Genomic DNA, 12,549 nt, shown 5'->3' with positions numbered 1-12,549 from the left:
TTCATCATATGATTATCCAATAATCATTAAGTGTACTATTCATGTCATGATAGTAAAATCAGCATTAAAGTTACCAAGACATATCTGATAATTATTTGCCAAGTAACCACTGTTTTTATGGTACTCATCTTTGGGTTCCTCTTATCCTCACTCCTGATCCTGCCCCCCATAATAGAAAAGACTGAATTAGACTTTTAGGAATTTAAAAATCAAGGTTAAATATTGAAAGTGTGTTGATTTATATTTATATGCTAATATTTTTGTAGAATTCTAAATAGTAATGCCCAAACTTTACATAATCAATTGACCAGTCTTAAATAGTAATCAGAAGGGTTGGCCTCATACTAAACCTGTGGAGGAGCCAAATTGCAATATTGTGAATACTGATTTAGCATCACTGGGGTAGCTCTAATGTACATTGATGAGCACTTTTTATTATTTACTAGACTTAACATTAGTCAAATATGCCTGACTAATGTTAAAATTAACTAGCTAATTCTTTGCCACAGTATTTTTTTTTCTTGAAATCAGTTGTGGAATGCTAATAATTTTAATTCAGAACCATTTCTATATGATTTGGCAAAGTCCTATGTAATTATTCTACAAATATTTACTGAGCATTTACCACTATCAGGCATATAAATCGATTCCTTTTGTTCTTAACAATTTAGGATGGCAAAAAGATGCTATAGATGCTCGTGTAACAGATGCCCATCCTACAACAATGCACTGACAGTGAAGAAGGCAAATCTGTCCTTGACCATTTGTTGTTTGGAGCCCTGGCCCAAGAGCTTATCAGAGGCCTGTGTTCCCCACTTCCTGTCTTTTGTACACTATGAATCTTTAATGGGAAGACTAGGACACACTTATAGAAACCAGACAATAGCTGTTGGGTCAAAAACACGAGGAAGACTAATTGCAGCTGTTAGTATAGTTATTCTCAAAACAAATAGACACTGGAAAGCCTTAGCAGAACATGGGCTCTCCAAACCCAACAAGGCATGGTTTCAGGATGTTCAAGCCAAAAGACTCCAGAATAGTATTTAAACCAAAACAGACCATAATAAATTTCCTGTTTCTGGATGTCTTCACACATTTCTGTTCCTGAATGTTCTTCCTTGTCTACCTAAGAGGTTCCAGATAACTTCATAAGAATCACTCTCAAATACCTCTTCTTTGATATTGTCCCTGATTCTCACCTTATTCCTGGAGAATTTGCCATTGCCCACTCTGTGTCCTGTGTGGACCGTTTATTTATTTTCTTATGGTCCAAACCATGTGGTATTTTGCAATTACTTGTTGACTTGTCTGTGCTGCCATATGCTGTAAGTTCAGTGCCTGTCACACAGGAGAGGGCGTCCCTAGAAGGCGGATAGACAAGGGGATGCTGGAGTGGATGAATGTACTGAAAGCAAAAATGTGGACCAGTTAAAAATTTAAATCACCACAGATATTGTGCATTCAGACATGTGCTAGGTAGGCCTAAATAGATGAAGTGGTTTGTGTATAAATATAGCAATACTATTTGGAGTGGTGAGAACTATGACAAAAGGAAAGCATAGGAGACATCTCAATAAGACCATTTAGCTACTTCTAAACCAACCCTTAGTTCTTACAGGCATGTAGGCCTGGTTTTAAATCAAGAAACAGATTTCTGGGTGAAGATTAGAATTTCCAAATGTTTGGAAAAATAAAGTTTAGAACACTATTTGGGCTAAACAAAACATGTTTGGGGACCTAACTGGGTCTATAAACTAACAACATGTAACCTGTGTCTTAAGAATTATTTTCCTAAATATTTATTGCTTAGCATATCATGATGCGGCCACTTAGGTAGTTCTTGCCTGTGTGGGAAAACAAATTGGTAAGTAACATTTATTTTTTTTAATTTTAACATTATTTTTTAAATATTTTTATTTATTCATTTTGGAGAGGGGAGAGAGAGAGAGAGAGAGAGAGAGAGAGAGAGAGATAGAAAGGGAGGAGCAGGAAGCATCAACTCCCATATGTGCCTTTGACCAGGCAGGTCCAGGGCCTCAAACTGGTGACCTCACTGTTTTCAGGTCAATGCTATCCATTGCGCCACCACAGGTCATGCTGGCAAGTAACATTTAAAACAATAACAGAGAGCAAAGGAAACACCCCTTCCCAATTCTTTCTTCCTCTTTCTCTGTTGGTCTAAATGCTCTAAGAATGTCAAGGTAAATTAACTAGGAATGAATAGCTTTTTAAATTTTTCTGAAGGCTTCCTCAGATTTATCTTTATAACCGCCAGAATTCAAGCACTGGTTCTCAAAGAATCAGTAAATTGATGATAATTTTTTTTTCCCAAAATGCAAAACTATAGCTATGAAAAAGACCAATCTATTGGGTGTTTTTTCTATGGCCAAAGGTGCTAAGGCACAAAGGGAAACCTGGGGAGCTCTCTGTGGAAGAAACAGTGAACATTCAAGTTGATAACACATTATCATAACCATGTAGCCTCCTAAAGGAAGAAAAGAGGAAAACAACAAATAATTATAAAGCCATGGAACTACCCACTAAAGCTTTGAAGTTCAAAAGCCTCTAAATAATTTCTGTCTGTATCCTAAACTGGAATAGAGATTGTGACCTCAGGAAACACTTCAAGGAAACAAACAAATGTATAGTGAACATCTACTATCCATAAATCACTTTCGTGGGCACAATGGGTGACATGGAATTTAAAAAGGCCTCTCTTCTTAAGAGCTCATTGTTTAGGAGCTTGGCCTTATCACATGGCTATGTTCTCATAAACTGGCACTTGATATCTACTATGTTGGAAACAGCTGGTAGACCAGCACAGATGGTAGTCCAGCACTCTGAAAGCCTTGAGTTTGTCAGTTTTTATGGTGTAAATATTCCCACCTTGGCTGATTTTATGTTATCAACATGAAGACCCTAAACATGGAGGTGAAAAGGGATATGCACACTTTCTTGACCTAGTACAAGCTGGCTAGAAGACACCATGGTTGGAACCCAAATAATAGAGATAAAAAGGGACTCATCTGTCATCTTGCTCCCAGGAAGACTGACTGTAAGCTAGGGGTAACAGGGCAGCTCCTTGGTCATCCATTCAAAACATTGACACTTTTTATTGCCAGGAAGTCATAACTTTTGTCTAATTTGGTTCTTATACTCAGATAATGAACTAAGTGAATACAAGACCTGATCATACTGCATGTCACCTAACTCAGTAAGACCATGTTTATGCCTTTTTAACTTCAATGCTCCACGTCCAGGAAGTACTTTAAAAATCTTTTGAATGAACTAAACATAATATTTAAAGGACACAAATTAGAGTGTTCACTTACACCAAAAATTCTCTTCTATCCAGAAAATGGAATCAACTATCCAGTGTTGATTTGTAGTGCTAAATATTATACCATGTTTCCTTTGTAAACACTGAATATTCATCTACTCTTCATTCTCTACATGTTTATTTACTCATTCAATATCTCTGTTTTCTTCAAAAGCTTGAAGATTGCTTTTAAAATATACTTTATTGTCATGTATTTATTCATTATTTCGACAAACATATATGGAACCTCTACTATGTGCATAGCACTCTGTTGTGTGCTTTGAAAATACAGAGATAAATAAGACAGTGTGACAACAACAATGTACTGGGATTTCTTGGCTCTGCCATTTCCTGTGGGTTAGTTCTGTCTTCAGCCTGGTGGCAAGAAAGCCACAGAAGTTGCAGGCATCCTACTCACATATAGCTAGGTCCAGAGAAGGAAGGGTGATGAACAGTCTTTGTTTGTTTGCTTGTTTGTTTGTTTGTTTTTCTGTCTTGACAAGAGGGAACTTTCCCAGATGTCCCCACAGACTTTTTCTCTGTAGAACTGATGAGATTGGTTCACATACCCTATCCTAAATCAGTCAGAGGCCAGAGCAATGGGATTACCACCATTGGAGCCTAGACAAACCTTATATAGAGGAAAAATGTTGAGGAGTCATTCACAACAATCATTAGAGGAGCAATGGAGAATTTCCATGTCTTACCCTTTCTCTTGTGATTTCTCTATTCTAATCTACTTAATAATGTCACATTTAACTGACTCACTTTAATTATGAGGTGCTGAGTTATTATGGCTATAAGAGTTTAAGTCAACATGATGAACCCTGTATTTAAGTTGTTTCAAATGACCATGTGCATCTTGAGCTCCTTAACTCTTTGTTCTATGACACTGTGACCCCCAAATCTCAGGCATAAGACTATTATACCCCTTCTCTTTTTGGCTAAAACCAGACTATATGCTTAGCATCTGCCACAAGTTCCTCCTAATATCAGTTCCTGTTGTGGTTCTACATGCCCTGGCAATGGAGAAAACAAAAACAAACCCTGAAAATTAGTTTCCATGCAAAATATATGTTGTCTATGTGCCCTTTGACCTTAATGATAGTCTCAGAGCAAAACAAGTTGACCTTTTCCCTTCTTGTTTCATAATATATTTAAATAAATAGGAATTTCTCAGATGTTTAGTGTGAGTAAATTGAATAGAAGAAGCCCTGGCCGGTTGGCTCAGTGGTAGAGCATCGGCCTGGCGTGCGGGGCACCCGGGTTCGATTCCCGGCCAGGGCACACAGGAGAAGCGCCCATCTGCTTCTCCACCCCTCCCCCCTCCTTCCTCTCGTCTCTCTCTTCCCCTCCCGCAGCGAGGCTCCATTGGAGCAAAGATGGCCCGGGTGCTGGGGATGGCTCCTTGTCCTCTGCCCCAGGCTCTGGAGTGGCTCTGGTCGCAACAGAGCGACGCCCCGGAGGGGCAGAGCATCGCCCCCTGGTGGGCAGAGCGTTGCCCCTGGTGGGCGTGCCGGGTGGATCCCGGTTGGGCGCATGTGGGAGTCTGTCTGTCTCTCCCCGTTTCTAGCTTCAGAAAAATACAAAAAAAAAAAAAATTGAATAGAAGATGGAAAATTTGAGGAGTGACATTGCTGATTGACCAAAAATATGGGGAACTGAATATAAACACTAAGATCACAGGGGTTGGGAATCATTATGTGTAGATCATCATGGCCTCTCAGAGGGCAGCACATTCAGTTTCACAAAGAAGGACAGGAAAGCCAGGACATTATGAAGTCATAATCCAAGCTAAGCTTTCCTTTTGTATTTTCTGGCTTAAACAATGGGACTCCAGCAAGACCATGTATAACAAATCATTTCATGGCAAAATGAACTTAAACTGATTTTAAGAGCTCCTAGGCCTGGAGCTCTTGAGGACAGTGCTAGTTTCCTCAGATTGGTTAGGAAGCAGCAATACTGAACCTGGCAACAGCTCAGGGCCACAGTAATGGACAGAAGTCACCAGCAAAGATTTCCATGTAGTAACTCTATTTCCAGTAACAAAATATATGTCAACAAAGAGTGTCCTTATTCATAGGGATGAAGAGATATTTTTAGTTCCCCACTGTTTAGATTCTATTCAGATACAGAAATTTCTCTGTGGGAAAATACATTTGTATTCTTATTAATGTAGACTAATTTTGCCTGCATCAGCTTACTTACAAGGTGGAGAGGAATAGGAGCTACCCCAAAGTGTGTTTTCTGAGCATGACTATTTATCAAAACATGTATCCTAGGTAAATAAGGGTCAACCCACTACTTTTAAAGGAAATGATTTTGCTAACATTAACATTGGCATGAAGTGAGACAGTTAGGTTATTTGTGATGAATTCAGAATCTATCCACATATTATAGGGTTTTCTTCATAACCTGAAATGCTTTCCATCTGATCTGCTCTTTTGCCTTTGACTTCATGTAGTTCATATGACAGTTGTGTGCTGAGCAGGTCTAATACCAAGTACAGAAAATACTTACTCAGCTTCATGCATCCCCCATGTATTAATTTAATCAATGACTTAATTCATCATGGGCTGAAATGAGGTCATTTATTCTCTTTTGGAAACCCAAATGAAAGTAAATTAAAATGGCAGACCAAACACTCTACGAACCAGTCCCACTGCTTTCTGTAACAAGTATAATATAACTTATTTATAAAAACATGGCAGAAACACCTGCCACCCTAGAGTTAACCCAAGGAGACTTCACTCTAATAGAATTGACATAGAAGAAATTCAGTGCCTGACCTGTGGTGGCGCAGTGGATAAAGCATTGACCTGGAATGCTGAGGTCGCCGGTTCAAAACCCTGCACTTGTCTGGTCAAGACACATATGGGAGTTGATACTTCCTGCTCCTCCTCCCTCTCTCTCTCTCTCTCTCTTCTCTAAAATGAATAAATAAATAAATATTAAAAAAGGAAAAGTTAATTAAAAAATAGAAATTCAGTACAACATCAAAAAACAAGCAAAACTGGATTTGTGGCTTAGCTCCTCTCTAGTGGCTTATGTGAATTTTACTATTTTATATCTACTGAATCCAAACACAGGCATTGACCCTAAGTTCATAATTCTCATCCATTAGTAGCTGACTGTGAGAAAATAAAAAAATTATATTTCGGATCCTCAGTTAGCAGCTCCTATGTATTATTCTATTAACATGGACGGCAGTGTCAGAGCTCTGACCTTCTACCCAACATTGGCTTGTCAGTTGCCCACCACTGAGAGCAAAAACAGGGATAGATATTGCTTCCATATTCAGGAAACAACACAGAAGAGAAATGTGAATTGGGAAGAAAAGTTACTGGAGATAGAGTTACTACATAGCAATCTTTCCTGGTGACCTCTATCCATTACCGTGGCCCTGAGCTGTGTTTTGATTTTACTCTATATGGGAGAAGTAATTTCTTATTAGAATCTGAGTGTTTTCAAAGTTCATACATGATTTGAAGTTAATCACCTTTTACTTTCTTAAAAGAAGCCTTTTCAAAGGCAGGGGGAGCTGCCAACTTTATGGACATGAACTCATACTATTTCAAATTTACTATTTCATGTAAATTTTTTATTTTAACATTCTCTATTTCTTCTTCACAGGAGTATAGATTCAACCGTTTTGTAGAAAATGGTAAGAAGAAAACCACTTTTTTCAAAAGTGGGAAAAGGCTGAAGTATTACATACTGCCATTTGGATTGGGAACCAGCAAATGCCCAGGCCGATTTTTGGCAATTAATGAAGTGAAGCAATTGTTAGTTGTACTTTTAACCTACTTTGATTTAGAAATAATGGATGATAAACCTATACAACTAGACAGTGGCCGCTTCTTGCTTGGTATTCAGTACCCAGATTCTGATGTTTTATTTCAGTACAAAGTCAAATCTTAAAGAAGCTAAAAGGAAAAAAAACTAACCTAAACATCCTCAGCTTATCTGTTTGTTTTTAATTTCTGCAAATGTAATTGCTTTGCTTATTTTTTTTTAAATGCCAATTTTTATTTGATGTGTGATCAGTCCAGTTTATACTTGGTCATAAAGCATAATGGTGGCATGAAAATGGACATCAAAATCAACATAGTAATAAACTTAAAATAGTGCTTAAGTTTCTACATATTATAATTTTTCACCTGTCATAGTAAATAGACAGCAATAGATGTGACACTGTGGATTTTTTAAAGTCACTTAAATTCTTCTCTAATATGTAAACACACACTTTATGTACTGTTAGAAATTGTGCTGGCAATAGACACAGTCTAACAACATCCAAAATCACAAGGAAGGAAATTAAATTTCCAAGAGATAGACTGTATGAAAAGATTTCCTTCCAGTGTAATATCAATAATATCTGTATCACCGGAGTATGTTTGTATTAAATAAGTTTGCCATAGATTAAATACTTCAATTTTAATATTTAATCATCCATAAATGATCTTTAGTACATTATATACTATGGCTCAATAGCACAAATTTCTTCTGATATAAGACCACTCATGTTCAAGTTAGATACTGATAAGATTTAATGTATAAAGAACACACAAAACCTATTATATATTCAGCAGTTTCCTTAGACATTAGTATTAGGTTTATTGTAGAAGCAAATATTGAAATCATTAAAGGATTGATTATAGCATTTGGCTTTAGTATAGGCTATAAGGTTAGGCCAGTATTGCAATTAAGTGTTCCTTAAATGCTTTCATTTAGTAGTATTTGTTTTTGACACCTCATCTTTTGGACTTGGAGTTTACGTGTTTTATTTTGAATTAAAACATGTATGTAATGGGGTAGAATTATATATACCACAATGTAGCTTTATATCCATGATTCCAAGATTTCTAATATCAGATTACCAAATGATTGATTGGCATCTGACATCAATGATGATGCTCTATCTAAAAAGCCAAAGGAGGTAATCAAACACAGATAACTCATGCTGCATTAATTAGAATTTCTAATATTTCAGAACTGTGCTATTGTTTTTAAAAGGAAATTTATTTTTAAGGTGACATTTTAAAGTATGTAAGTAAATAGATTTTCTAGAATTTATTTTCTCTTTCCTGAAATATATGCTCTAAATGTTTCTTAGTGAATGTCTTCTGCTCTGAACTATTTTTGCTTGATGAAGATGTTTTCATTTGACCTCATTCTAAAAACCTGATCTCACTAGGTACACACATCTAGGATGAGAGTTATTTCTTCACAGCACCTTGAAGGTAACATATATTCCTATAGCTTTCATCATTGTTTTCAGGAAATTAGCCTTTTATCAGTTTAATTATTCAGTAGGTAGTCTGCCTTTTCTCTCTGACAGCTTTAACATGTTCTCTCTGTCTTTGATGTTTTTAGTTTCTATTTGTTGTGCTTGTGATTCTTGAGTCTGAGAATGTATATCGTTCATCAGGTATGGAATATTCTCAGCCGTTATCTCTCTGAATATTACCTCTCTCTGGCTCTCTGTTCGATCCTCTCATCCTATACTCAATGTCATTTGACCTTTCCTCCCCATATTTAATATTTCTAATTTACATTCTAGGTAATTTCTATAGATTGCTCTTCTAGTTTTTTTCTCTGTACAGCATATCGCATCTGGTTTTTAACACATTTATTGAATTGGTTTCTTCCTTCTTTTTACTTTAACCTTAGGTTCATAAGATTGAGCTATCATACTGCTTATACCCATTAGCTCATGATACACAATTACAATTGGTCTAAGCAAGGCCCCTCTGGCTTTATATATTTATTCTATTTTATCCTAACCCCACCATCATACTCTCCTCATCATAGGCACACATTCTAAACTGTTTTATGTTTATCTTTTTATAAAACATATCATTATCTTGGGTGCATGTTTTTAATTTGCATAGCTGTATTTTCTATAATCCAGATTCTTCTTATTCAGTATTCCATAATGTGCACCCACCATGTTTTAATGATCTATTTACCCAGGAAAGTGTTGGTGAGAAACTTACTTTGAGAGAGAAGCCAAGGCCTAACCTAAAACTACCCCCACTTATCTTCCCAGTGCTGTGCCCAGCCACCCTCCACCCTGGGCTGCTGTAAACCCTGTCCTCAACCTCTATACCACACACGCACGCACACACACACTCGTGCATGCTCAACTTAGGCCCTAGACTTGATCTCCTGCCTGCCACAAAGCATAGCCCATTCATTTTGTATTAGGACATCTAGTCCACCATATTACTACCTTAAATGGAAACTTTGTTTTTCTCAACTTTATCTTAGTAATACACTTTCTGCAATGTTATGGCAGACAAAATGCAGAAAACTAATTCATTCTCATTCTGCTTAAGTGATAATTAGAAGTGTGTACAGGAATTTAGAGTAGAGAGAGAGAATAAATGAAATGGCTGAGAAAACATTATACAAAAGCAATGGACAGGAGAATCAAAACAAGAGAGTCCTGTGACAGGCTCAAGTCTAGTAACTAAGACTGTTTATAAATAGAAAGAAAAAGGTCATAACGAAGTAAGTTAAAAGACATGGATTCTAGCTGTGACACAACTCGTTTGTTATCATCAACAAGTCACTTTGCTTCTCAGTGCTTCAGTTTCCTTATTAGCAAAATAAAAATAATAAGGCCTTTTCTATACTAGGGTTCATTATGAGGATTAAACACAGCATATGTGAACTTATTTTGAAAAGTGTAATGCAATATGCAAACATAAAGTTGTAAAGGAGATACTTTAACAATGCCCTTTGAAAACTGGTTTTATGTATTTGTGAAAGGGAACGTTTCTTGTTATTAGTTAATGCATTATGCATTTATTTTATCAAACATTTATTGAGCATTTCCTCTGTTCTAGATATGTTATGCACTAGATTACCCTTCCTGAGAACACATAGTTTATTAGGGAAAACAACAGATTCGCATCTAATTTATTATGAATGTAGTTGTAATAAATTCATCTTTTTAAAACTATTCTAAGGTTCTGATTTATCCATAGTTCTGACTAACCTTACATCACTGATTCTGCAATAAAGTTTTGTAATGAGAAATTACTATGTGGATATTTGCACACAATAAAACATATACATCAGGTATTGTGATTATATGGTGAAAATAACAAAACCCAAATACAGTCCTTGAGGCTTCAGATTTTTTTTTTAACTGTATTTTACATATTATAAAAACCTATCTTGCCTGACCAGGCGGTGGCACAGTGGATAGAGTGTCGAACTGGGATGCAGAGGACCCAGGTTCAAGACCCCGAGGTCACCAGCTTGAGCGCAGGCTCATCTGGTTTGAGCAAAAGCTCACCAGCTTCAACCCAATGTCGCTGGCTCGAGCAAGGGGTTAATCTGTCTGCTGAAGGCCTGCGGTCAAAGCACATATGAGAAAGCAATCAATAAACAACTAAGGTGTTGCAAGAAAAAACTGATGATTGATGCTTCTCATCTCTCCATTCCTGTCTGTCTATCCCTGTCTATCCCTCTCTCTGACTCTCTCTCCGTCTCTGAAAAAACAAAAAACAAACAAAAAAAAAACCCCTATCTTTTCATTTGTAAGTCTCCCCTAAGTTTCCAATTAAAGTAAATGAATAACTAGTAATGTTATTTGATATCAATGACCAACAGTAACAATGCATTCAATTAGCAAAAATAAAATGCTCTGAAGGTATTTTTTTATGTGTATGACAGAGAGAGAAAGGGACAGCTAGGGACAGACAGACAGGAAGGGAGAGAGATGAGAAGGATCAATTCTTTGTTGTGGCACCTTAGTTGTTCATTGATTGCTTTTTCATATGTGCCTTGACCCAGAAGCAATAGCAGAGCAAGTGACCTTGGGCTCAAGCCAGGGTCCTTGGGCTTCAAGCCAGCAACTTTTGGGCTCAAACAAATGACCACTGGGTCATGGCTATGATCCCATGCTCAAGCCAGTGACTCCACGCTCAGCTGGTGAGCCCACACGCATGCCGACAACCTCAGAGTTTTGAACCTGGGTCCTTTGCATCCCAGGTTGACATTCTATCCACTGCACCACTACCTGGTCAAGCCATGCTTTGAAAGTATTAAGATAAAAACTGTGTATTATTAAATAAGGCATGTGATAAAACAACTTATATAGGAAATTTTATCTGCCTGTCTCTGTTTTCCTGGCATACTTCATTATATCTTCTCCATTTTATAATAAAGTTTGGGTCATGAGTCTAAGGCAAAGAAGCTTCCTGACTCAAAATTTGCAGGATTGCTTCTCCTTATTTTCTCATAAAAAATAACATAGGTACCTTTTTCTATAAGCATCTTCTAAATTAACAGTAGAATCTTAAAACCAATTTCAAAGATCAAAGGAAAAAATTTTTTCCAGGTTTTGATCTTAGTATAAAATAATGTTAATAATTATAGAACAAGAATTGTTTGCCAGTAGAATGTGCACTGTCTTAACCTATTAAGTTCACCAATGTTGCAAACTATTATTTATTTGACTGCATTATTAGGTATTCATATTCACATAATTAAGAAAAAGTTAGCAAGCCAAGATTACATCCCCTGTAGCATTACTTTAAATTATAATGAGCGATCACATAAAACTCTAGTATTTATCTAAAGCAATTATTACTTATCCCACTTCATAATATTAATCTAAATCACTGATCATTGATGTTTAAACTTTTTAGCTGTAAATGCCTATTCTGTTTATAATACCTTCTTGAGTAAGATAAATTTAATTCATGAAAAACTCTACTACACATTTTTAGATAGGAGATAATTTGGCAATATTTATGTTAAAAACATTTCTTAGGCAGAGGAATGTTGAATATTCTTTTAAAATTTGTCCTGAATCATTTTTTTAATATTATCTTTTTATTTTAAAATGGTATATATGTGGATTTATGAGGAAACATATTATCTTTAGATTTTGGGTGAGAAAAACACTTTGTACATCAATTTAGAAAAATGCTTTGTAAATCAATTTAATTTTCTTTTATTTACAACAGGAATTCAATAAATCAACTTTTAAAGCACAGGTGAATGACTATGTCTTCTTATTTTTCTACGAAGAACATGTTAGATTTGATTACAAGTAGCAAATTATTTGGGAAATACTTTTGCTGGGTGAGTTATCCTTACATTCTCATCCCCTAAAACACACACACACACACACACACACACACACACACATTTTTATATTCTGATACTTTCCTTAAAAGCATATTTTAAAAAAATTGTTATATTTAGCG

At 36.2% G+C, this 12,549-nt stretch overlaps 1 protein-coding gene across 2 annotated transcripts in view; it reads left to right on the top strand.

Moving 5' to 3' along the window:
• Nucleotides 1–10,289, top strand: part of CYP7B1 (cytochrome P450 family 7 subfamily B member 1) — a 173,700-nt gene extending 163,411 nt beyond the window's left edge. For both annotated transcript variants that reach the window (XM_066266219.1, XM_066266218.1), the window contains exon 6: nucleotides 6,953–10,289. In XM_066266219.1, coding sequence (XP_066122316.1) covers nucleotides 6,953–7,240 — 288 coding nt within the window. In that variant the 3' untranslated portion in view covers nucleotides 7,241–10,289. The remainder of the gene's footprint in view (nucleotides 1–6,952) is intronic.
• The last annotated feature ends 2,260 nt before the right edge of the window (nucleotides 10,290–12,549 follow it).

The sequence above is a fragment of the Saccopteryx bilineata genome, chromosome 3 (genome assembly GCF_036850765.1).
Source record: "Saccopteryx bilineata isolate mSacBil1 chromosome 3, mSacBil1_pri_phased_curated, whole genome shotgun sequence".
NCBI lineage: Eukaryota > Metazoa > Chordata > Mammalia > Chiroptera > Emballonuridae > Saccopteryx > Saccopteryx bilineata.
This window is presented reverse-complemented; position numbering and strand designations above follow the sequence as displayed.